The 27,710-nt window shown below is 40.8% G+C and overlaps 1 protein-coding gene and 1 long non-coding RNA gene across 3 annotated transcripts in view; one reads left to right on the top strand and one right to left on the bottom strand.

Moving 5' to 3' along the window:
• Nucleotides 1-19,975, bottom strand: part of galm (galactose mutarotase) — a 38,777-nt gene extending 18,802 nt beyond the window's left edge. Inside the window, exons 1-4 of one of the 2 annotated variants that reach the window (XM_015945528.3) lie at nt 19,875-19,975; nt 12,627-12,820; nt 10,996-11,150; nt 6,669-6,782 (exon numbers count right to left, since the gene is read on the bottom strand). In XM_015945528.3, the coding sequence (XP_015801014.1) occupies nt 6,669-6,782; nt 10,996-11,150; nt 12,627-12,813 (456 nt within the window). In that variant the 5' untranslated portion in view covers nt 12,814-12,820; nt 19,875-19,975. The remainder of the gene's footprint in view (nt 1-6,668; nt 6,783-10,995; nt 11,151-12,626; nt 12,821-19,874) is intronic. The other variant, XM_015945529.3, reaches the window with a different exon arrangement.
• On the top strand, nt 1,953-5,164 carry LOC139062188 (uncharacterized). Its single transcript, XR_011515772.1, has 4 exons — nt 1,953-3,523; nt 4,059-4,154; nt 4,241-4,328; nt 4,769-5,164. It is a non-coding gene; the product is annotated as an uncharacterized lncRNA (long non-coding RNA).
• Nucleotides 19,976-27,710: the final 7,735 nt, after the last annotated feature.

The following is a 27,710-nucleotide window of genomic DNA, read 5'->3' as shown; positions in this document are numbered from 1 at the left end:
CACCCATGACTCTCTAAATATTGTTCTGAAATCTGTCTACATGTGTTAGTGAGCCCTTTTCCTTTACCAAGATAATCCATCCCACCTCACAGGTGTGGCATATCAAGGGGGTGGTTAGACAGCATGAATAATGTACAGATGTGCCTTAGACTGCCTACAATAAAAGGCCACCCTGAAAAATGGGAGCAAAAACAAAAGTGTTGCTTTAATATTTTTGGTCAGTGTTGAAAATTAAAAAGGTTTCTTCTAGTAGGCACAGGATATTAGTAAGAGAGATTTGGAAAAATCTCCTTTACCTGCCAACAGTTTCGGCTTCTCGGCCGAAGCTTTCTTTATGGGCTGTCATTTGGTGGATTGCTGACATGACCTATATCCAGTATTCCTGGAGCGCAACATCTCCACATTCCACTCCCACATGAAGCGTGAAAGATTATTTTTGTTGGATTGTTTGGAAAAATAATCATAACACAACCTAACAATTACTTGAAATGTTTGCACTGTTTTAAACACATTTTGACTGGGAAATGCTCTTTAACCTCCTGGTAACCAAACTTGTATTTGGTTTGATTTAAAAGAAAAAACATATCTAGCTATTACAGATTAGTCAACTAAAATTAACAGAAAAAAGGTTACAAAATTTTTAATTCAATAAAAATTAAATAAAATAAAAATTTTGTCAAACATCCCATAAAATGAAAGACAACTAAAAAATTAAAGTTATATAACGTGTCTATAAATATTAACAAAAAGGTTTAAGTAGAAGACAATACATTTTTAAAGTGTAAGGAGCCAATGTCCACATATGTGGACACAGGACCCTAGGAGGTTAAATGAATTTTATACCTTTTAGAAATATTATGGCAAAACTGACCAACACTATAAAAAACACGTCCCACCCCCTCGTCCCCCTAATTCTGAGGTCCCAAGGTTGGCAAGTATGCCTTCCGTGTTGACTTGAATAAATGTCATGTTCACCCTTACCAGCTGTCAACAGGTAAATCTTTTTTTTTTGTCTTTTTACAGAAACTTAAAATAGGATAATTGCCTAATCTAATTAAGGGTTTTTTAAGTTAAAAACTGTAATTTGAATTTTACAGAGATTACTTTGATTTTACAATTAACATTTTCTAATCAGAATCTTTGAAAAGCAGCAATAAATAGTTCAAAACCTTTATGTAATTTTTAAATGTAATCATGAAATTTATCAATAATTTAAAGAATGTGTGTGTGTGTGTGTGTGTGTGTGTGTGTGTGTGTGTGTGTGTGTTAATACAGATGTGAAATAAATTCTTGTAAAATAATCGCGTAGTTGTGAAACCCTGATTATTTCTCAGAATATAACCCCCAAATTCCACTACCTCCGCTCCGCTCCGGCACGAACTCCAGAGCAAAATCGGTCCCGTTGTAGTCAATCAGAGCAATTCCACTACTGCAGCCGTGCTCCGGCAGTGCGCCGCCCTCTGTTCCGGCGTCCGGCAAAAATAGAATCGATCCTATTTTTGCCGGACGCCGGAGCCCCTCCGCAGTCAATGGACAGAAATCACAACCGCCCAACAGGAAAAGGAGCAAGCACAGCTTCCGTTATTTCACAATAAATCGATAAACAAAAGGCGTTTTTTGTTTCGTATGCACATGTTTAACAACTTTTAACAACTATCAATGGCGGCAGAACTTTAAATGCACAAAAGTAAGCCATAAATACAGTTTCTACTATCAAAGTAGTCACCCTTTGTTGATCCAAACACTGCTGATCTCTCAACACAAATGATGGGCAGATTAAACAGTTCATTTCGATGCTTCTCCCACACAACGGGTGTTTGGATCTAACTTCCGCGTTTATTGCTCGGACTGTATCGTAAGATCTCGAAAATCCCGCGCATGCCTGTTTGCGCACCTCAGGTCTCCGCACCGGAGCGGAGCCGTTGTAGAGCGGGTACCAGTAAAAATTGAGTTTGGAAGCGAGCGGCTGCGGAAGGCGGGGGTGAACCGGAGCGGAGGTAGTGGAATTTGGGGGTAATTGTACCAAAATGTATTATTGTTGCAATCCTGGAACCAACGATAATTTTTTTCCACTTCAAGCACTAGCGATAGGCCAATATTTGAGGCTTAGCCATGTCTACACAATAAGACTTTTGGAACCTCTTTTGACAACTTTTGATCCCCAATAGCTTAGGAGTGTAATGTATCATTTTGAAGTCTGTAGGCCAAAAGCCCTAGGACAAGTTAGCTCAAATAAAAAGTGTGCGCAAAAGAGAAAATGGCATCATCGGACCAAAATGGCCGACTTTCAGTTGGGTTTGAACTATGGCTTCAGAAGACTTTTTCTTAGGTATTGAGACATTACAAAAGTGCACCAATCTTTTGTATATTCCTTCTGTGTTTCTTCTGATTGCATTTTTAGGTTTTAGGCAGAGGATGATGTCGCCCTCTGCTGCCCACGCTTTCCTCACCGATGACACAGTCCCAAGCGCGATTCAATGTGTAGACCCCATCATCTCTGTTCATGATTCTGTGCCCATGTCTCTGTATTTCTATGGCTTCATTTATCAATCTTTTATATTTCTGTTGCTCAGTGTTTATGATCTTTGTGCTGTCCCAGTCCATTACATGGTTTTTCCTAGTGCAGTGGTCTGTTACGGCCGATTTCTTTATTGTACTTTCTGCTTCTTGTCTTGCTGCTCTTGTGTGTCTTCGACTTGTTTATTTCTAGCACTATTTTCTATGTTCTATTGTTCGTGTGTTGAGTTGGCATCCGGTTTCTCCTATGTACGTTTTATTGCAGAGTTTGCATGGGATTTCGTAAATGACTCCACACTTATGTCCAGCTGATATCTTGTTCTTTGGGTGCACTAGTCTTTTTCTAATTGCTGTGTATGGGTTTGTTGATGTGTTTATGTTGTGTTTTTTCATTGTTGCTATAATTTCTTCTTTAAAGGAGACATAACATGAAAAACCCACTTTTTTATCCATTAACACAGTGTGTTTCACATTTTAAGTGTCTAAGTGAGCAAAAAGGCTTATATTATTCACTGGAGTTGCTATTTAGATATTTAATAATTAAGTTTTGGGCATATTTGTCCACCCGTTCAGTTTTTCAAATTATCTATTACATCAGTAATTTATTTCGTCAGGATAACTACCAAATATGGTAATGGCCCTTGGCTAAACACAGAGCCAATCCGCCATTTTTTCTTCTCGCTAAGATTTTTTGTAGTCCTATTGGAAAAATGCAGAATGTCTGGTTATTTTAGCCACACACAGCTCAAAACTGTTCCTCGTTTTAAGGAAGGGTGGTGTGGCAGTATTTAAACCCAGGAGCTGATGACACTACTGCTAAAAAAACACAGAAGAAAAAGTAGTGTGTGTGTTTGTGCGTGTGTGAGTGAGTGTGTGTGTGTGTGCGCGCGCGCGTGGTTCGTTCATTCGTGTCTCCAGGCTAGTGGCTAAGTACTGAGGGCTTCATCTATCTAAAACGAGTCATTTCCATCTGAATGTGGCAGCACCGGGACACAGCAGCAGAGCGGTAAGCTTCATATCACTCTAAAATGTCGACAAACTTTACTTTAGATTTACGGGCATTAGCAGCACTAAAGCGTTAGCATCCGACTTGCTATCACTAGCACAGTATGCTAGTAAAGTTAGCACCCAGATTAATGTGGATTTGGCTGATTTTCGTGGAATAAAACGTGATTTCTGATCAACGCCTTCTTTTACACCAGATGATAACCTCCCACTGATTGTAACAGCAGAGAGCCTGTGTGTTATTCTACGTGAGTGTGATGTAATCTTAGCATCCAGTAAATAAAGTCCCATATCAGCTAAAATGCAGCGTGACAAAGTCATTAAAGTGCGTCAACACAGTGGATTTAATAGAGTTTTAAAGAACAATCTGAGTGAAGTGAGGTTAGTTTGTTGTCTCACTGCAGATATAAAAACCAACTCTGCATCAGTCACACGCAGCAAAGCTCACCGTCTGTATGAGTGTGAGCGTCGGAAAGCTGATAAAATCAGCTGTAAAATAATTAAAACAAAAGTAAAAATGTTCCTTTGCTTTTTAGAGTCCACATCCAGCAGGCTGGAGCCATGTTTCACTGACAGGCTGTCAGACTAACGCCCTGATGAGCTCAGCTGGGACAAACTGGTCTGATGTTTAGGTAAGTGAAGATCTGCTTCTCCAAGGCCTTGAGATGCTAGTAAAAATAATTTAGCCAGCTTGCTGTTACTTTTCTTCTCCTCTAAGGAACACAGAACGCTCAGATGTTGGAGCTTCACGTGACCTACTGAGGAAGGAGACGCACCAGTAAAGAGACGGTCTGGACCAGACCAAAGTGAGTGATGACACACCTCAGCCACCCTCATCATTAAGAACACCTCACCCCCTGAATCACTCCGTCTGATGACAGCAGAGTGATTTATTTGATGTTTTACTTGTTTAGTCTGTTTAGAAATTATTGAATTACATTATTTTCTGTAATCGACCATCTGATCTGGACGTGTGCAGAATAACTTTCCCCAAGTTCAGCAGCAGCTGGCCTACAAACACAGCTGCAGCATGTAGTAAGTCTGTCTGCACTGCTCTCTAATGAGCTTCCTTTCATAAGGAATCATTTGTATAATTTTAGTGTCACTATTTTATTACATTTGTAAGAAAATATGAAGTCACTGCAGCAACACAAACGTGACTATAAACATGAAAGCTAAAGAAACAACTTTCCTAAAGCTGCTTGTAAACAAAATATGTCATTAAAGTTATCGTCTATCATTGCAGAATATGGCGATGACATCATGGAAGTGGTCTTTGGAAAAGTTTTCCCTGAACTAACTCCATTTCTAGATGAGGTAGAGAAGATCAGCATCTCACCAACCCTCTGATCTCAGTATTCAGACAACGGAGGTCTCCCACTGTTGTCCAGGACCAGTTTGAAGCCCACATACTGCCCCTCCCTCATCATCAGGAAACATCAATCCGTATCCTGAGGACAACAGAAGACGGCAGGAGGACAGGAACTCTGAGATACCACTGGCACCGAGACACAAAGCACCTGTGTGCACAACGCCTGTTTAACTACTAAAACCTGTTTATTATATAGTTCTACTTATTTGCTGTGAGGTTAATACTTAGAAAATTTGTATATTAATGTAAACAATTTTAAAAAATCACTGATTGTATGTTTTCTTTTAGATGTAATGGTCCAAACTCAGCCTTGTAGACATTTATTGCATCCTGTAGGTAAATACACAGAACAGGCTCAGATCCAGGATGACCCAGCATGCTCTTCTTCCATTCTGGCTGTTAGGGATTGTATCAATAACTCAATGCCTACTGATGTTTCCACCTAACGGTATTTATTTAGAATGCAGGTAAGATTTAACTATATTTGTTAGCAAAGCAGACTGATCTTGGGAATTTCACTGCAGCACTGATGTCCACCTCTCTGTACACATTAGAGAGAATTACCACTTTACAGCTAAACACATATTTAATAAAGATATAGGCTACGCATTGCAGACAATAAAAAAGTTGTAAGCATTAGAATTATAATGATCACATTAAAGAACATTTGGAGGAATGTTATTTATTTTTGACTAGAATCTCAAATCTTTAAATGAAAATGTAACTGCTTTTTATCCATTTTCAGCCATTAAGACACCCAATATAAAATAAGACTACTTATAAAATTATTTATAATTATATGTATGTATATAGATAGATAGAGATCTTAATAAAATATATTCTTTTAATGGTGTTTTAATGAGCTGTATCATTTTTTTATAGAAATAAATAAGCAAGCAGCATTCCTTGTGTGTGTGCGCGCGTGCACGTGCCTGCTCGCTTGTCCCTCCGTCGGCTGTGACGGGTGTGTGTGAGCGACTACAGACAAATGCATGAGAGAGTTAGCAGCCTTGAAACAGCTTGATGAACTACTCTCCCCACATGTTTTAAAAATGCTAATATGCTATGCTAAATCTGCTATGCTAAATAACGATTTCTCTATAGAACTACAAAGTCCGACTGGGGGAGGAGAGTACAGGTCTGCACTATGGAGGGGGGCGGAGTTTACAGCTCCTCCTCCAGTTTAAAGAGACAGTACCCAAAAACGGCTCGTTCTCAAGACTCTCCTCAGAACAGGGGTAGATGAGGGTCTGTAGAGCAACAATAATGAGGAAATCAGACCAAAGAACTGCAGTTCCACTGTATTTAGACCCCAACTGAAGGATTTAGATGTAAAAAGGAATAACTTAAAAGCATGTTATGTCTCCTTTAATGCCTTTGATGTATGGAAGTGTTATCACTGGTTTTGGTTCTTGTCTTTCTGGATTTTTGGTTCTTTGTTTTGGTTGTTCTTTTCTTTTAGTTGTTGGTTGTTGTTTTCCTTTGTTTACTGCCCATGTCGGGTATCTGCAGGTCGTTAAAGCCTTTTCTATGTGTTGTTTTGTGAGGTTTTGTTTATCTGTTAAGGCTTACAAACTGCCAATTTATTTGTTAAAAGAAACATGAAAAGAGAGAAAACAATGGCCTTTGCATCACTTTTGCTGTTCGCACCTAATAATGAATCTAAGAAAATTTCTAGTACAGGCTGGGTTTTTTTCAAGCTGAGGCAGAACTAGGTGCTGACATCCACCAAGGTTAGGTGTAAATAAAATATGGGTTGCTTAGCTGGACTAACCTGTAAAGTGTAGGAGACGGAGACCTGAACTTCACCGGGATAGCCCTGGTCTCCATCGGGACTTGTAAGACTCAGACTAACACCATCTTCCACCTGGGTAGCATTCCAGATAGCCTGTACAAAAAAGAAAAGATAGAAATATTCAAAACTCCATTAAAAATGTCAGGGAAAATCTACAGGTTTGAATAGGGATGAGCCTCGGATAAAGCATTTTTGACGAGTACGAGCATGAAATCTGTAATCGTGCTGAAGGAAAATCCTCATTGTGTAACTGACTGTCTTCGCACTCTGTGATTGGCCAGCGCCCGCCCCTCCCTACACACAAAACTCTCTAGCCGACCGGGAGCGCAGTCCGTCCGGCTCATCCACGCACACACACAGACAGTAATAGATCTCGCTGTGATTGCTTCACTGTTGCTCACGTTTCTTCAATTTTCCCTAGGTTTTCTTCAGCTCGCCTCTTTTTCGGTTGAATATTCAAAGTTACCTTTTTCATAACTTACCTGGTGCATTTGACAAGACAGAGCTGACGTGCTGCATCAGTCACTCACTACCTCCGCTCCGGTCGGGTTTTTTTTTTTTTTTTTTTTACTCCCTCTCTCTCTCTCACCCTCTCTATCTCTCTCAGACACACACACCTTAATCAACATTGTTTTGTTTAACTTTGTGTGGGGCAAAATGCCAAGAACGTTAAGAAAAAAATCAGTTTAATCAAATTAAAATAAAAAAAATATGCATAAAGTTGTGTCTGGTTCTAGCATTTCATATTTTCTAGTTCCTACTGCATGAGTTCAGATGTATTAATCCATGCACTTAAATATTAATGTTCTGATTTTATTGAAACTTGTTCTGTAATAGTTTCTTTACTATTGTGATCAAAATATTTAACCTCAATTCTGAGGTTGCTCTGTAAATAGTTTTCAAATAAACAATACACATATCAATTTCAGACTTAAAATAATATATTGATGTAAACCACACCCACTTCCGGTTTAATCACACCCACTTCCGGGTTATGCCACGCCCATTCCGAGTACAGATACAGATAATTTAGTTGGTTGAACAGATACAGATACAGACAGTGGTGTACTCGCTCATTCCTAGGTTGGAAAAAACAATGCTCAGAATATTTGTAATTTTCTATTTAAGCGTTGCTAATGGGGGGCCTAAGTTTCAAAATCAGACATTGCATATACATTGTGACAGCAGAATCACTGAAAAGCATCACCACTGAAAGCAGTTTGTTCATTCCAGTCCTCCTAAATAATCCTCCAATCATCCAGCTGGAATCCTTAAGGGTCTCGTAACGTCCATCCTGTCAGAATAAGCCTTGGGAGCCCAGGTGTTAATAGCACTAATGGTGTCTCCTCACCAGCGTGAGCCTCCAAACTGTGAAGGTTGGTCCCCAAACATGAACTTTAAATTCATGCATTTATCTCCTTTTGTTGTCACGTTGCGGGTGTGGAGATGATGGACCAAGTGTGGTGGAGCAGCTCAGGAGGTAAAGATGCAGGCTCGGATAAAGTAAAACTGGTTTTAATAACAGAGCGGGAACGACAGGACAAGAGCAACGCTGACAAACAACCACAATGATCTGACAAAGACAGATACAAGGAGGGAGGTATAAATACACAGGGCAGGTAAACAAGGGGCAGGTGAAAACAATAAGAACTAATCAAGGGCAGGAGAGAGACACAGTCAGGGAGGCAGGGGGCAGACCGTGACAGTCAGGCCCTGTCCACACGTAGCCAGGGATCTGCCAAAACGTAGATATTTTTCTACGTTTTGGCCTGTCATCCACACGAAAACGGAGTTTTTTCACACGAAAACGGATCTTTTTAAAAATTCCGGCCAAAGTGAAGATCTGCGTTTTCTCCGTTTTGGATGTCTGCGTGTGGACAGACAAAACCGGAGTTTTAAGGTCCGCAACGTCACTTTCCGCGACAAAAAAATGCTGACATCACGTGTGCGACCTGTGTTTACACTAGCCGACATCATGGATGCCCTCAGAGCTGCGCTCTGTCACTACCCGATCCATCAATTGTCCAAGCGCTTTCTGCTTGTTTGTTTTTGCAAGCGGAATTACTGCTCCTTGCGGAAGAACACAGACGAAGGACAAGGTTAAGAACGGGGGAAGTACTGCCGCCTACAGGTCTGCAATGTCCTTAACAACGTATTTATCCGGGTACGTGTGGACAGAGTTTGTTTTTAAAACGCGGTGGTGTGGATGCAAGTTTTTGGAGGGGCGGATATTCGATTTCAAAAAACCCCGGCTACGTGTGGACTAGGCCTCAGTCTTACCCATGATTGCGGTTTTGAGTAATGAACCAGGCTGGGAGTTTTAAAAGCCTCAGGAATCTTTTGCAGGTGTTTAGAGTTAATTTGTTGATTCAGATGATTATGTTAATAGTTCGTTTAGAGAACCTTTTCATGATATGCAAATTTTTTTAGATAGGAATTTTGGGTTTTCACGAGCTGTATGCCAAAATCATCAATATTACAAAAAATAAAAGGCTTGAACTACTTCAATTGTGTGTAATGAATCTAATATATATGAAAGTCTAATGTTTCGCAGTACATTACAGACAATAATGAACTTTATCACAATATGCTAAATTTTTGAGAAGGACCTGTATTACGTTGAGTCACATTTTTACGTGACTCAAGGTGGTACAGCTTCTTAAATCATTCACTGCCATTGACGACAAGTCATCATTTTAAATCCAACTGTTCACTGTCAATGACGACTTAAGTCGTCATTTGCATTTTTTTTTACTGTGTGGGCATCAGAACGAGCCCCGGCACCGAGAACAAACATCTCAGCTCTGAAGCCGATCTTCATCCGTATACGTCTCACGTCACATGATCAGAAAGCAGAAAATCCATGTGTTAGGAGATCGTTTTGGGCCGCTGCTGTAAAAAAGGTGAGGCATGAACCGGAAAAGCTTCTGCCGATCACAATTCAACAACGGATTATGAAAGAGCGGATAACGTTCGAAATGCGCGGATTCTTCCTGATGTAAGAGGTGAGTCTCCGCTTTGTTTTTGTTGTTTTGGCGTCAACATCATCCTAGCGCGCAACGTTCTGTGACTCTTAAAAAAACAGTAAAAATGATGAGAAATGCTGGCAGCGAAGGGCTTTACTGATCAGGAAACGGCTGACAGCGAATGAGTTAAAGGGACATGAACATTGCTAACCTACACACATTTTTTTTGTTATCAAACTTATTTACATGGGAATAATGATCTCGATAAGAGTCAGAAATGTCGGTAACGATAAATTTTTTGATTTATTGTCCAGCCCTACTGGAACGTAAACGTACACTTCATGCCAGGAAATGGTTTGGAGCACTTAAAGCCACAATGGCAAATCTGCAAAAACCAGTTAGCATAAAACTTTTCTTTCATGCCTCTTAACCTTTTAATATTATGCAGCTATAAATATTTCATAGAGATAATTATTAATATGTATTTATTTTTAAGTGGTTCTAATACATAATACTAATACAATTTGTCTAAAAATCTTTGCCAATAACACGGACTGGTCCGAAGCCAATGACTGGACCATCCAAACTACTACACTTCATTGTTTACCTGGGTCCTCCACTCATTATCCACTGAGGCATTTTCCAACAGAACACCAATGTGAGAGGTTCGCTACCACTTAAACTTTAGGACAAACAACCAGAGTCCAAAAAAGAAAAACACCATTGGAGGTCACGGACAACAAAAGATGTTATTCTTTACTACAGGTAAAGATCTAATAACAAGATCATCATCATCAGACTCCCTTTCATCACTGGCAACAGGTGAAGAGGTAAATGTGTAAAACAACATTTAAGAATGACGAAGTTTTGTAACCATGTCTTACAAATCAGTAAATGCATTTTGTCCTCATGGGCTCCCGTAGAAGGAAACATGGCCTCTAATATGGCGTCGCCCAGAGACTTAGACCTGCTCCCATGTATTTTAGACCTAATTTTTATGGTTATATGTTACAAAGCCGCCAATATTTTTCAACAACTGGGCATCATTTCATTCATTTGCAACAACATTTTGATGGATGTTTCCAGAAATTAATGGTTAAAAACTACACATTGTCTCTTTAAGGTGTTATACCAATCACCAGTGTGTGGTTTGCAAATTTCTTTATGCAGATTTGATAAAGCAGCTAGAAGGAGTCCACCATGCCTTAAACTGAATTTTATATAATAAATTATTTACATGCAGATGTAGAACCTAACATGTAGGATCAGCATTAGGCCCGCTTCTGAGTGTCAATAAATCCAGGTCAATCAAAAACTGGCTGATGTGTTTTTAAACTTACCTTATTAAAGCCCCTCAGGCCTCCATGGAGAGCATTAAGTCCGTTATTGACATCCAGTTGGAACTCTTCCCCTTCTACTACGAAATGTCCTCGGGCAATTCTGTTGGCCACACGACCCACCACAGCTCCCAGGTAGCGCTTATCCGACACATACCCTGACAACACAACACCAGTCATCCTAACCATGGTGGTTCTTCTCAGGTCCCTCTGAACTTTTTTTCTTAGGGCAAACAAAAACAAAAGTTTGGGTTTCTTGCTTTAATTTCTTTAAATTTGTTGCCTTTAAAGAAGCTGCCTGTATTTTTTCTTTTGCCTGATGGCACCATCGAGTGGTTGACAAGCATATCACACCACGACCTGCAAAAGCAATGCCTCATTCATGAACGTACTTCTCAAGTTGACAAAACAGAGTTAAAACACGTTATTTTGCCCATTTTTGTCGCATTTTCATTTTTTTATATTTTAAAGGTCTCCACCTCTGCATCGACCGAGGTACATCCTTAAACGCTCGAGCATGCGCTGTGATTGATGTCTGTATGTGAACAGTAGTCTAATGCCATTGTTCTGGACGAAAAAGTCAGACAGGCAGGCAACACCACAAGGTCAGGACGCAAGTGGGCAGCTGCATCTGTCGCGCAAGCTGATAACAAGCTATGGCTATGAGACATAATCGGCGTACAATGCACGGGAAGACAGGGACTTGGGTCCTCCTGTTTTTAACAGTGGGGCAAGGCAGATTCAAGGGAGAGAGGAGCTATGAGCTTAGTAAAAAAGAAAAAAAATAAGACACATTCCCTACATTGCATTATATCACAGTTCATAAGACAATCACTTTTATGGATTTCTGATTTTTTTTTTACATAAATCCTGAAAGGGGAAAACTCTAGACAGCAGCTTTAATACGACACTGTTTTCCTACAATGGAGAATTCTTGACTTGACTAAACTTTTTTGACATTGACTTGAACTCCGCAAACGATCTACATTATATTGGGTTGGACTGTTTCAAAAGGATAATTTATTTAAAGAGAAGATTAAAAAGGTTGTTCATGTGCACCTACCATACTTGAAGTGTTCACTAAAAGTGTTATAACATTCACTGAATTAAGCTGACGATGTAAATGGCCTTTAAACGCAGCCTTGGAAGGATGCAGCCCCTAAATGTGGACACAGCATGTATGTTTAGTTTTGGACCCTCGCTTCTGTCAGTGAGCCCCAGGACAGCTGTGGCTAAACTGTAGCTTATTATCACCAATATGTGAATAAGTGAGTGCTTATGGGGATTAATGTTCAAGTTATAAAGTGCCTTGGAGGGTTGTAGAACCCTAGAAGGTGATATATCAAAGGCCATTACATACAGGCCATTTTTACCATTTGGAGAGTTCTATTAACGTGATTTTTGTGGTTTAATTAATGTTTTAAAGTTTTTGCTTTGGGATTCTAACCACCCTGACTTAATCCTGATTTTAGATGTAATCAATTTTTAAATGACTAAAACATGGAAAAAGGTGATTTCCCAGGATAAATCTGGCCACATGAAATTCTGAAATATTTTAAAAATACAGCCATTAAAAAAATACATCTATTGAAAAGGCATTTTATGTACAAGTTACAGGTTCTTTTCTATCTTACCTTTGAGGTCATCGTAGCCCAAGACTACATCCTCCATCTGACCGTTCTGGCCTCTGCAGAGCACAGATCGGATGATTGCACCCAGTGTGAGAATCTCCACCGTCACCCGTGGGGACTGGAGGACCCACTTGTCCACGCTTCCCAGGTCGCTCATGCTTCCCCACTGCTGATGGCTTACTACAGTCATTCTGGAGCTTACACAATAGACAAACATTATATTATTTTATCATAATAACAATGTTCTCCGTTTAAGAAATATATACTGAAATGGCCAAAATTGTTGGTACTCTTTGGTCAATGAAAGAAAAACCCACAATGGTCACGGAGATAACTAGAATCTGACAAAAGTAAAAATAAGTAAACATTCTGTGAAATTTAACCAAGGAATGTCAGACAAAGCTTTTGAACTATGCTTCTATGCTTGGTGACATGATGTGTACCACACTCAACATGGACCAGAGGAAGCGAAGGACAGACTTGACTCAGGAGATTAGAAAGAAAATTCTAGACAAGCTTGTTAAAGGTAAAGACTACAAGACCATTCCCACGCAGCTAGATGTTCCTGTGACAACAGTTGCACATATTATTCAAAAGTTTCACATCCATGGAACTAGGGCTGGGGCAGTCAATCGAAAATTTATCGTGATCAAAATTGCGGACTCTTGTTCAGATAATTTTTCCCATGTAAATAAATTTGATAATAAAATAATGAAAAGATGTGTGTTGTTTCTACGCACACCTGTAGTTATCGTCCATTTATCGATACTGAGGTGAAATAGGCCATATCGCCCAGCCCTACATGGGACTGTAGCCAATCTCCCTGGACGTGGCTGCAGGAGGAAAACTGATGACAAAGCAAAGAGACAGATAATCCAAATAGTAAGAAAAAGCCCAGAAGAACTTCTGAAGAGACCCAAGCTGAACTTCAAGCTCAAGGAACATCAGTGTCAGATCACACCATCCATTGTTGATTGAGCCTAAGCGGACTACATGGGAGATGACCAAGGAGGACACCACTGTTGAAAACAAATCACAAAAAAGCCAGACTGGAATATGTCACGCTTCTGAGAGAATGTCCCATGAACTGCGAGAATGTCCCATGAACAGATGAGACAAAAATAACTTCATGTAAAGGCACTTCAACTCTATAGTCCCTTTCGTACAGAGTAGTTCTTAGAACCATCCTCATAGAATTTAGTTTCTACAATTACCTTTCACAGGGGAACCTTCTCAGATTGCATTATGACAGCGCTCAGGGACTATTTAGAGGCTGGGGTGACGAAACCACCTGCGACAGTCATGCGTTAAGTACCAGAAAAAAAGGAGCTAAAAAAACACAACGACCCTTATCTAACGTGAAGAGTGAGGAGGCAACTGTGGTCATTACTTGCTTGACAGAAATACTTTGAAGGGAGATCAAATTCCAAGTATCACTTGAAGGCTGCTAGAGCACACAAAGAGTCAGGAGATCCAGCGGCGAGCGACACTCCGTTATAGAGGAAGAATAGAAAACGAGACGATGTACAAGTTTAATATATTAAGTACGCGCTGAGAGTATGATTTGTATGAATACACATTTTAGATGGTATTCTGTTGTTTTCTGTTGAGCAGATTACATTAAGTGAATATACCAGATTACATTTTAAATCGTGTTCTGTCTGCGATTTAGATGGTTTTGTGACTTTTGCTCAACTCTTCACCGTCCGTCTGTGTCCAGAACAAAGCTGATGACTGGTGGAAAAAGGTTGTTCCAAGTTTTACTGATGACTTAGAACAGCGGTTCGAAAACTTATTTAGCCCCGCACCCCCTTCCATGTCCCGACCATGTCAACGCACCCCCCAGTCCCCACACCAGGGCGTGGCTATGGGGCTATGTGTATATATATATATATATATATATATATATATATATATATATATATATATATATATATATATATATATATATATATATGTATATATATATATGTATATGTGTGTGTGTGTCTTGAATCTGTGCAGGGTACAATGAAATCTCAAGACTATAAAGAGATTCTAGAGAGAAATGTGCTGGCCAGTGTCAGAAAGCTCGGTCTCAGTCGCATATCATGGGTCTTGCAACGGGACAATGACCAAAACACACAAAAACACCCAAGAATGGCTGAGGAAAACGTGACCTATAATGGTGCTCTGTGTTTGATTCTATGGAAGCCTAGATGGACGAGTGCATGTGAGACTTTTGTAAATGCAAGGGTGAGCACCCTACAAGCTGTCGTAAAAAGAGTATTTATAAATGTATTTGTAGGCTGAACAATTCTAAAAATGTGATTGTTTTAAATTTAACCAACACCTGTGTCAGTGCAATACGTTACCAGTGAAAGATGTGGAAACACTGGTATAACGGTCTTTTACTTTTTTGGATTAGGGAGTTACTATTACTATTACTTATACTTTATTTTCACGCTACTTTTACGATTGTCTCTTGTTTCTGTTCTTCATGACTATTTGTCTCTTGTGTTTTAGCGTGTCTTATTGTGCCCATTTCATTTTATATTACCTACACAATGTCTTATTACTTCTGTGAATTGGATTAAGAGTCCGGAATAAAAAAACAAAAAATTTGACTAATTTAAAGTGGTCTTCCATGAGTCAAGTACTCAATCCTACTGAGCAGCTTTGGAAGGAGTTAAACATGCCGTCTGGAAAAGGTACCCTTCAAACCTGAGACACCTGGAGCAGTTTGCTCATGAGGAGTGGGCCAAAATACCTGCTGAGAGGTGCAGAAGTCTCATTAACAGTTGCAAGAATGGTCTGATTGCAGCGATCGCCTCAAAAGGTTGTGCAACAAAATATGAAGTTAGGGGTACCATAATTTTTGTCCAGGCCCGTGCCACTAATTAATTTTTTTTAAAAATTCCATGGAAGCACGGTTGAAAAGCAAATGTCTGACTTTCACTGGTTAAATTTCATAGAATTTATATTGATTATTACTTTTGTCAGATTCAAGTTATTTCTGTGACCAGTTTGAGTTTTTCTTTAATTTCAAGGGTATCAACAATTTAGTCCACATCTGTAACTACTTTGTCCATAAGTAGAATTATTATGAAAATAGTGAATGAAATATATCTGAAACATCGTTCAGATAAATCAGGTTACCTCTGAAGTCCTGTTAAAAAGTGTTTGATGTGTAAAAAGCGTTAAAGAAAAAGTGGTAAACAAGAGCAGGTGTAAATTAAAGACTGCTGTAAAGCACATAGAGTTGCCTTTGAGTAGGAAATGTGCTATAACGCCAAAATGCCTTGAAACGGCCCTGGGTGTGTGAATTTTGAAGGTGATCAGATTTGTATCAAATGTATAAATATGACATGTGTATAACTTATTGTTTTCTACAGTTAAAAACGTGTAGTGGAGATAAATCTACCTACATTTTACTTTCAACACTTTTTTCTTTGTTTTCTTGTTTTTATTTAACTATTATCTGTCCTGTCTGTCTCCCATCTTCCTGCATCTCCTCTAAACTGTCCAGAAAATCTGCTATCTGGATTCTCACTTTTACACCTCATCAGTTACTTTTAAGCAGATCAAAGGGATCTGCGTGTTTTGATGCAGCGTCAGCGAGGTGAAATCACTGCAGCACACAATGAGCAGAGCGTGTCACGCAGGAACGATTAAAACACAGAGTACCAGAGTATATAAACTAAACTGATATGAACGATCGTGTGTTAATAATGTTTTTGTTGCGCCACTTTGAGAATGGACAGTATGCTGGACGCTGCTGCCTGGAGCGCACCAACGATCAGCACTCTGCCGCTCTCTGCTCAAAAGAATCTCCGGTACGTACATACATAGGCGTCATTTTAACCGGGGACGCCGGGGACATGTCCCCGGCAAAATTTGTGATTGGCAGCTGTGTCCCCCCCACTTTCAAAAAAGCCTGCTGATGAGGATTTTTGTTTTACCAGCTCAGATCTTATACCAGGGGTCGGCAACCTGTTCCCATCAAAGAGCCATTATTACCCGTTTCCCACAGTAAAGAAAACACCGCAGCAGCCACAGCGTTGTGGGCGGGGCCTACCCTCAGACAGCAGAGAGCTGCTCACAACCAGGTGACAGCAGCCAGTACCGGTCGCTTGCATGGGCGTCGCACCCGTGGGGGATGGGGGGATGCAACACCCACACTTTTCCAGCTGTTTTGCTCACCTCCACACCAGTCTGGTTTCTCTATGTCGCACTCACTCTGTTAGCCTCATCTCTTTCTTCACCTCCCTCTTCTGACAGCCGATGTCGGGTTTCCAGGAGAGCAGGAGAGGGAGGGACGGAAGAGCTCGACTGAATTAATAATTTTACATCTTGACATTAGCTGTACAAAGTCTGAGTTTGATAAAGTGAAGAACAACAATTTGCAGAGGTTTATAACAGGCGCGGTGCCAGGTTTTCATTTTTGGGTGGGCCACGGTAATTCTGGACGGACCTTAATAAGCAGTGACTTAGTGAAGCAGGCAGGTCGCGCTAGAAAATTTCGTTTAAAAAGACGTCATAAATGTGTTCCCCCGTCATTTTTATTTCTAAAATATGAAGTAAAAACTCCCAATTTAATTTTCATCAATTTGTCATTAATATGTAGTCTACACCCATGCCTTAAGTGGACCATCTTCCAGTGAAAGCAAAGCTTCCAGCCCACCTCTCCAAATGCGTAAAATGTGCACCACAGCCGTTAGGCGCGCCGCGCGCACCGTCAGCTACGTCATCCCAGACAAGAGCAGAGCAAATAGAGAAAGAATAGAGGATAACTGTGTCTGGATGTGGATGGAGATTACATTTTACAGCAGCCTGATCATCATTTAAACACGTAAACCATCACCTGTCTTCTAGTCCATGCTATCAGCATTATTTTAATTGGTGTGTGTGTGTGTGTGTGTGTGTGTGTGTTTTCCACTTCCAACACTGGTCTACCCAACCAGACCAGCGTGTCCAGTAACATATTAATGTTACAATTAAACAGTTTCACTTCATGTAGGCTAGGAACATTCCACCTGCCGTGGCCCGACCGCTTCTGCTCCACATAAACTTTGTGCGTGATCAAATGTCTCTACAGGTGCTTTCTGAGCTGCTATTCTGCCTCAGACTGGTTGCGTCATGCGTCTCCATATTAGAGACGGGAACAAGCGCTGTTCAGCCAAAGTTTCATAATTTCATAAAAAGAACATTTTTCCAAGTGACACATCCCTCAGAGAGACCGGGTTTCCTGACCGCTTCAGTGGGAGGAAATCTTATCGTATGCACCGTGGTTCTGCGCTGCGCTGCGAACCCCTCAGATCTTCAGCCCACTGTCCACCGTGGGCGCTCCGAGCCGTGCTGAACACAGTGTCCAGTATAAAGCTCTGATGTTCTGATGGGAATCATTTCTTGATTGATTTAGTTACCTCTGCGATGTGCGTATTAAAATGTCAGCTCATCCATGCGCATCAGTGTGCGTCGGGGTAATTCTTTCAAAACAACCAACATCCTTGAGTTTATACATCAAAATAAACAGTCAAATGGAAATATCTGTAACCTGTCATTTAACTGTTTTGCCTTCTTGTGAAGATTGTTGCAAAGAGAAAAAACTAAACGTGATTAACCCCAGAGCCACGCGCACTGCGCTGTACGTCGTGACTGTAAATGAGGGGAAATGATTTAATCGGATCATTTTCTTTTCAACATGGTTTAATGTAAAGTTTCATTCAGTACAAACTTTAGTTACACCAGTCTAACGAGACAGAGCCTGGATTTGTATTCTGAACAGTTTAAACATGTTTAAAACGGAGACATGCGTGACGCGTCTAAAATTCGCACCTGCTCCGCTATTATGGAAATTAAACTAACAAGATGAATAACATGAAATTATTTTAGGCACAGACAACATCTCCCACACTTTTGAAAATCTTGCAACGCGCCTGGTCGCTCGTGTACGTCAAAGTTATCTTTCATAAGAAGATAATCAAATAAAACGATTTATATAAAGATGATCCAGAAGTTGTAGCCCGTCTCTGCCTACAATATTTTGATATTTTTCACCCTGTTGGTGGTTTTACTAAGCAGGTGCCACTTTTGTCATACGTTTCTTTTAAAAACATGTTTAGACTGTTCAGAATACAAATCCAGGCTCTCAGAACCAGAGCGCATGTGAGAAGGTTCCTCCCACTGAAGCGAGTGTTTTCCAAACCCTGTCTCTCAGAGAGACTTGTCACTTAGAAAATGTTCCCTGATTATGAAACTTTGGCTGAATAGTGCTTGTTCCTGTCTCCAATGTGGCGACACATCCAGGAGCTGAGGAGAATCCCAGAATCTGACATCCTCCAGCTCAGGAAGCGCCTATGATTACGCACAAGTGTGACGCGTCAACCCGGTCTCACAGTACCGGGTTGGACCTGTTCAGGTTTACGCAGACAATCTTTACATTTAGAATTGGCATACAGATGTAAAATTAATGCAGTAAAATATAAAGCACTTTATTTAAATATCCATTAATTATTTTACAAGCACAGAGAGCCGCATCAGATGGATGGAAGAGCCGCACGCGGCTACAGAGCCGCCGACCCCTGTGCTAGCCTATATTGTCCCCAGCAATTTTTAAACCCCACTCAAGTGTATGGTTATTGTCCCCAGCAATTCTGAAAACAAACTGACGCCCTTGCGTACATAAATGATGTAATATAGGTGGAAACGTTTTTCCGGCTCTCCCTGGATGTGTAGGATATCCAGCTCCCCCTTAATTTGATCCCTGCTCTTGGATGAAAAACCAGACATTTTCATCGATACAAGACCCCTCCCCCGGACAGAGGTAAAAGTGGACATGTCCGGGGAAAACAGGACGTATGGTCACCTTAATTTAAATAGAGCCTTTTGACGACAATAATCACATCAAGGAACTTCATGCACGTGGGCCGGAGTGGTAAACAGTGTGCAGTATTTGTGACACACCAGATAAACATTCCAACAATTCAGATTTGACCTTTATGACTCAATAAGGTTGTATGGGAACAAGACACGTCTCTGTGGTACCGTAGTCCACAAGCGACCACAACCCTCCGCGCTCTGCTGCGGACATTGACCTGTGAGCAAGCAGAACTGTGTCGGACCCGCAGGGACCGTCTGCAAATTAAAGATCTGAAAAGTTCTGCAACTCCAACAATTCCGGTCTGAAGTTATAAAGAGTTAACTTCGGTTCTAAATCAGGTCGGTAGGTGTGTTGGTCAACTGGGTGTTGTTTACTTTTCTCAGACTCACCTGGATACGAGTCACAGCTGTTCTGTAGAAGCTTCGGTCCAGTCAACTGTTGGGGAATGCGGAAGTCACGTGCGCCGCTCGGAGCACGTGATTCGTAGGCTGTCCAAGGAAGACCCCGCCTTTCTCGGCTGTGATTGGCCAGTAGGTGAACTTTGAATGACCTATAAAATAAAGTGTATCATCTCAGACACCAAAGCAACACAAACGATAGTTTTACCTGCAGCCTATTCTGATTAAACGCCATCCCGGCTGGACTATTCGTATTCGACCTCCTGCCTTTGTGGCATTAGCAAAGCAGCTCTGTCCAGACTTCAGCTGGTTCAGAGTGTAGCAGCAAGGTTCTTGACTGGCGCTAATAGAAGACTACACATTAAACTTCTCAATGCTCCGGTCCTTTCACTTGTTGTCGGCCCAATTTAGAATTATTTTTAAGATTCTTCTTTTAGTTTTGTTTTTTAAGTCTCTGAATGACTAGGCCCCTTCTGCGCTTTCAAATGTTATATTTTAGCTGATTGTTTATTTATTTTTGTGTGTGTGCAGAGCTTTGGTCAGCTGCATGGCTGTGTTGGAAGGGCTTAACAAATAAAATGGTATGGTATTGTAAATTAAGTTAAGCCTCTGGAGCCAGAGGTGCAGTTGTGCCATAGGCGTCATTTTAACTGGGGACACCAGCAAAATTTGTGATTGGCAGCTGTGTCCTTCCACTTTCAAAAAAGCCTGCTGATGATATATTTTTAATATCGTAGATCTAATACCTACGTCTGTTCCCAGCAGATGGTCTTTAACATACTTCTTAAAAGTCACATCTGGCATCTAATTATTTATACTCTAGCTTTAAATAAATATAAATTCGTAATCAATTTAGATTAATTTGTTACATTTCTGAAAAAGCAACCCTCCCTCTCAGGGTCGTGCAGAGACCTTTGACGGGGCGGGTGCTCAAAGTAAAAAAAATGGGGCACATATAGAGCAATCCAAGAAGTTAGAAAATTCTGATAATGAGACCCTTGGGTTCAAACAATGTAATAAAAATATATCAATTAGTGTCATTAGTGTTAATGTTATTTCATAAATAATAGTTTTAATTTTTAAAACTGACTTATATCTAGAGATGTTACAACCACATTTTAGCCCCTGATCCGAGTCCAAGTTGTTTGATTTTTGATTATCTTTCAATACTGAGTCCTGTTCTGATACCAGGTGGTGATGCAACGCATTATAAAAGAAGAAAGAAGTCGTCCTTCTGTCTGTATTTGTCATTTTGTTATTTTAGCCTGAAAAGGTCACTCATTCAGGAAGTATATTTAACAGAAATCAAGATACTTTATTGCTATTGCACATGTGTACAACCAAAGATATTTTGCGCTTACTAAAGACAGCTCTAGTAAGAGGTCGTAAAATAAATGTAAAATAAATGCACCACAGAGACTTATCCAGTGTGATCTACAGCTATGTTAGCTGAGATCTTTTTCCTGTCAGTAGAAAATTCTTGATCCCATTCCATGATCTCACTGAACTTAACACTAAACATGAGAGGTCTGCTACCAACCTAACAACAACACCCTTTACACAAAGGCACCATCATCACATACGTGGCAGGAGTCTCAGAGAAACTTAGAAGAATCTTCTCCAAACACAACATCCCGGTAAACTTTAAACCCAACAACACCCTCAGACAGAACCTGGTCCATCCAGAAGGCAAAACACCTAAATAGAAGCTCAGTGGGGTCGTTTATGCAGTCCAGTGTAGTGAGGACTGTCCAGATGTTTACATTAGAGAAACTAAACAACAATTACACAAGAACATAACACAACACAGGAGAGCCGCCTCTTCAGGTCAAAACTCTGCAGTCCACCTTCACCTGAAGGACAAGGGACACATCTTTGAAGATGACAAAGTCCACATTCTGGACAGAGAAGATAGATGATTTGAGAGAGGAGTAAAAGCTATCTATGTCAAAACGTGAAAACCCACTTTAAATAGGGGCGGGGCTTAGATTTCACCTTTCCAGTACTAATAATGCAGCTTTGAATCTCATCCAGTTTCAGTCTAGGTCACACCTTCCTGCATCTAATCAACACGATGACTCAACATCAATAGAGGCTAACGACTCATCAGGAGATGGAGAGGCGGGGTACTCAGAGTAGTTTCTGCTCTTTAAATACAGTAACAACAGACAGCTACAGCTTATAAGCCTGACTCTCCCATATTCCAGTTAGAGCTGGCAAAGCTACTCATAGGAGAAGTGAAATGTTTTAAAGAAACCAAAGAAGTCCAGTTGCCTTCATTTGAACCCTTTGGAGTAATAGTCAATAATAAAAATACATAATAAAGTAATAAAATGTATATAATTATGCTCACATTCACTTTTACCATCTCTTTGTGGGAGGCAGAAAATTTATCACGTTTAACCCTCTTATGACCATAAATATAACTGGTATTTTTGTTTTTGATTTATGGCTTTAAAATTGTAATAAAAGTGCAAAATGTTCATACAGTACTTCCCTCTGTCCTGGCTACAGCATAGCACACTCACAGCATGACAGTTTCCTGGTTCCATTGAGAGAGGAGCAGGAGTCAAATAGCTGTCTCCGCCCACATTTAGCCCCGCCCCGATCTCCGTGAGGCAGTTCTCATGCACCTTGGTGGTGTTTGTAATTCTATTTTCGTCGTCGTCGTCGTCTTCCTCCGCTTATCCGGGTCCGGGTCGCGGGGGCAGCATCCCAACTAGGGAGCTCCAGGCCGTCCTCTCCCCGGCCTTGTCCACCAGCTCCTCCGGCAGGACCCCAAGGTGTTCCCGGACCAGATTGGAGATGTAACCTCTCCAACGTGTCCTGGGTCGACCCGGGGGCCTTCTGCCGGCAGGACATGCCCGAAACACCTCCCCGGGGAGGCGTCCAGGAGGCATCCTGACCAGATGCCCAAACCACCTCAACTGGCTCCTTTCGATCCGGAGGAGCAGCGGTTCTACTCCCGAATGTCCGAGCTCCTCACCCTATCTCTAAGGCTGAGCCCGGCCACCCTACGGAGGAAACTCATTTCGGCCGCTTGTATCCGCTTATTGAGCTTAACATTTTGTTTGACTACAGATTTAATTTGGTGATATTCTAAAAAGCTATTCTTATCTATTCCAAATTGCGAGACTATTCTTTTAAATGGGATGAAGTCCAGTCCTTCATATATGTGTTGCAGGTATAGGATTCCTTTGTTTTTCCAGTCCGGAAGGTTCATCATTTTGTTATGTTGCAAAAATATCAGGATTATTCCAGATAGGTGTGCGTCTGCATGGTACTAGTGAAGACGCTGTCATTTTTAGATACTCCCACCATGCTGCCAGAGAGGTGCTGATACTAGTACTTTTGAAGCCTTCATGTTTTCTTATGCTTGAGCTAATAAATGGTAAGTCAGAAAGCTCTATCGTATTGCAAAGTATCTGTTCTATGTCTAACCAAGACTCATCTAGTGGGTTATCTTGCAACCATCTTGGTATATACGGCAGCCTGTTGGCTAAGAAATAATAATAAAAGTTGGGTAAATCCAGTCCTCCTCTGTCTTTGGTCTTCTGAAGCGTTTTTAAGCTAATTCGTGGAGGTTTATCCTGCCAAAAGAATTTGGTAATTGAGGAGTCCAGAGATCTAAACCAGTCAGCTGGTGGTTTGTTTGGGATCATTGAAAATAAGTAATTTATTCTGGGTAAGATCATCATTTTAATTGTAGCAACCCTCCCCATGAGTGATATCGGTAAGGATTTCCATCTTGCAAGATCATCTTCCACTTTCTTTAAAACTGGAATGTAGTTTAGTTTGGTTAGATCTGCTAACTTGGGAGAGACATTAATTCCCAGGTATGTGATATTCCCTGACTCCAGTTGTGTATTAAGTAAATTGACAAAAGAGAAATTAATTGGTAGAACTATGGATTTTAACCAGTTTATAGAGTAATCTGAAACTTTTGAAAAGGAGTTTATTAGTTTGATTGAATGGGAGAGAGAGGATTGAGAATTCTGGAGAAAGAGTAAAATATAATCTGCATGAAGACTGATCTTATGTTCTATTTTCGTACACTTTATCCCTTTAATACATGTTGTTTGCCTAATTGCTGCTGCTAGTGGCTCGATAAAGATAGCAAACAGTGAACTGAGCACAATTTCACTACCACATTTTTATTGTCTCCCAAAACAATCTACACCATCTCACAGACAATCTCTTCCAGAAAATTAACAGTACCATAAACTGTCAATTAACTTTCCTGGACTAACAAACCAACCCCACTTGATACAGACTGGCTCATGGTCTGCAACAAACAGTTCGAGACAACACAAAGTGGTAGTGTAAACTAAAAGTATTTATTTATACTAGACTCTTAACACCATGTTCAGTCAGTAAATCCGTCATGTCTGAGTGCCTGGATGAATTAACCTGTATGAGGAAGCACAAACAAAACCAAATGGCCAGAGGTGGGTGAACTCCCCACTGCACAGAGGAGCCACCCAGTGAACAGACAGAAGGAGTAGAGGCCCACCGGGCCCAGGTGCCCCCTTTGACTTGCATTAGCCTTGTTCGAGGTGAGCCGGTTCTGCGCAGATTATTTCACTGGTGATCGGCGAGCAGTGCATGCCTGTTAGATTTGTGTCCGACTTGATGCCGACTTGCTCTGACGTCATGCATACGTAGGCAATGATAACCTCTTGAGATCAAGGTGGCCCCGGATATTGGAGCAAGGTGCTGCAGTTGCTCTCCACCGGCTGCAAAACTTAGGGGGTGACAGGAAATGCCTGGCTCTCACCTGATCTAAGATCTGATAGGTTCCCATTCTGATCCAAACATCTGGTGGGAGAATGTGAAATATTAGTTGGTCACATGTATTCTGTAAACAAATTTATGTTGATGATGACAACACTAAAGCTCTACAGCTGATAACCTTCACTTATTATTACAGTCATATCTTCATATGCACATGTCTACAATATATGATATTGTGAGGCTCCAGAATTAAAATAAAAAATGAAACAAGTATCAACGCTAACGCGATATCTCACAATATAACTATGAGAGTGCGTATAAAACACCTGCTTCCTCTCCTGTCTCTTATGTAGCGTGGTTAACTACATACTAGAATTAACGCTGTTTGCTATCAGCTTTGTTAGATTCTGAAGGAAAGATCGGACATTAGCATATGAACTTATATGATACACAAATATCTAGGATATTAATGCAATCGATAGAAGTTCATACACTAACTGTCTTGGTCTATATTTTAATCCAAAGATTAATGTTTAATTTAAGATAATTAAATTTAATAGCAAAAGTTTATTTATTGAATCAGAAGTTTAAAGGAATCTTTGCTTATTCAGTAACCAAAAATATACACCATTTCTGTGTTTCATTTCAAAGAAGAGTCAGAGTTTTAAACAGTTGAGAATTTATTACTAACACTTTTGAAAATGACTATTTGAAATGACAATTTAGAAATGACAATTTTTAACAGCTTTGATGTTTAAACTTGTTTTTAAAGCAAACCTGTGACTGAATGGAAACTAAAATGAAATGCGGGGTTTTGGATGCGTGAATGAATCTCAGAAGGTTTCTTTCAGAGAGAGAAGTGCGTTCTGGATGAAACGATGTTTTGCAGCTAACTCAGTTGTTTATTAGAGAAAACAGCATCGGACACCATCTGTGTGCTACCTCACCCATCAGACGACCCTTTGTGTGGATCCGGAGGTCAAAGGAGGATGTTGTCAGCCTCAGGGTACTCGGTCCGGTAGAGAAGACCCGAGTGGAACCGACTCTCTGGTCCAAAGATGTCGCAGGGTACACGGTGTTGTGCATCTGGCTCAACTCTGAAGGAGTTTTGCGTCAGGTGGTTACAGTTGCGTTTATTCGAAGCAAGACTATCGGCATGACAGAATGCTTAGTAGAGACTTGGGCGGCCGTCCCTCGTCTCCTGGTATGGTTCAAGAACTGGCTTGGGCTGCGGGAGACTTGGTTTTAACAAAACCTCAGAACACGCCCTCTCAGCGTCAGAAAGCTTGTTGTCATGAAATAAAGACATGTGAGGTGGTTAAACTTTACCCTGGATTCACCTTCTGCGTGCGGTGGTTAAAATGCAAGCGACCTTCTGGTTTACTGAACACACATTACTGATTATAACAGTAATTATTATTACACAAAGCATAATAAGTCATTTCAGTAATTAAAATACATTTATACTGAACCAAAATTTATGATGATTGTAATAAACAGTAACAACGTCAAAGAAATTATTCAAATTATTATTTAAAAATTATTATTTTGAAATCTTGAAATCTTGGGACGGAACAGCAGCAGATAAAGATGGTGTTTCAGCAGACATCACGGCTCCTTGCGGATAATCTGTGGGGCAAAGTTACAGTTCGACCCAGCTTGACCCAGCTGGGAAAATGTGACCTTTGTCACAAATTTGAGGCCATTCATGACGCTACACTTGAAGCAGTCTCAACAGGTGCAGCATCTCTTTCACTCAGCTCACCGTCGATTTGAAACAAACTCACTCACAGACAAGTGGGCATTTCATTAGCAGGAGTACCGTTGTGTGTGTGTGTGTGTGTGTGTGTGTGTGGCAATTAGCTCCCGTAATTGTAAGGGGCCTCACATTTCTTTTATTTGCGGTTTTCTTTTATTTACTTTGACAGGCTGAGAGCTGCTGGTGGTGGGGGCCACGTCGGGGTGACGGTTCCAGTTGGGTTGCTGTGTTTGCATGTTTGCAATTCTTCACTTCACGTTGGATTGGTTGCATGAGTGCCTGGGGTGTGGTGATGTTACACCCCTACAGTGGGCTCAGCTAGGAAGATGAGGAGGGGGCAACATAAAATGGACAAGTCTAACGGAAGGTCACCCTTAAGGGGGGGAAAAAGGCATGACAAAGCAAAACCAAACTCAAATTGTCCTTGTCTTCAAGGGTTTATGAAAAGGGGCTGGAAAATCCACAAAACCCTCACCTAGAAATTAACCAAGGTGTATCTAAAAGACAAACCAAACTAAGATTACCAAATTAACTGAGAACGTCCAGGCACCGGAAATCCTAAAATTACTCTCCTTTATTAAAAGGAGACTAAAAATCCACAAGGGCAAAACCCCATCGGGTAATTAACCAATGTTTGTCTAAAAGACGATCCAAACTAAAATTACCAAACTAACTGAAAATGTCCAAACTTCAAAAATCCTACCTACTCTCTCTCTAGCAGTAAGCACAAAACTGCAAAAGGTTTAGACTGAGCCAAGAACCGCAAGGGAAGAGAACACCATTTGCTGCTGCAACCCACAAACTGATGAGCTCCAGCTGGCTGCTTTTGAAGGGCCAGCTGATGAGGTGAAAATGGCCCAGCTGGCCGTGACTGCTGCCCTGATGCTGTCCATGGTCCTGGATGAAAGCCCAAGGGCAGCTGTCCAAGGTGCTGCACTGCTGAACAGGGAAACGGCACACCCTGGGCCAAGAAAGCGCTGCACACACACCGGGGCTCCAAAACGGCGGCGGCCGTAACAGGTGAACTTTGGGTTTGTTTTCTTTAGTTTATGGTTCCGTCTCTACTGAGAGATTCGGCATCTCCTCAGTAGCCTCAGCCTGCCTTTTTATAATTATTTTATTGCCATTTTGGCCTTTTAGTAATGAGTTTTAGCCTTTTTAATCAAGTTTTATTTATATTTCTGTTACTAAATTTATGTCATTTGGGAACACAGTCTCAAGCTAATTTTTCATAAGAGTGGACCTACGTGTCTTTAGTTTTGTGTTCTTGGGTATCAAGGTGGCGTTGTTGTTATAGTAAGAAACCTCACTTGTTTCGTCCCAGTCTAAGAGGA

This window comes from Nothobranchius furzeri, chromosome 12, assembly GCF_043380555.1.
Source record: "Nothobranchius furzeri strain GRZ-AD chromosome 12, NfurGRZ-RIMD1, whole genome shotgun sequence".
Taxonomy (NCBI): domain Eukaryota; kingdom Metazoa; phylum Chordata; class Actinopteri; order Cyprinodontiformes; family Nothobranchiidae; genus Nothobranchius; species Nothobranchius furzeri.
The sequence above is the reverse complement of the archived record's forward strand: the minus strand, read 5'-3'. Positions and strand labels throughout refer to the sequence as shown.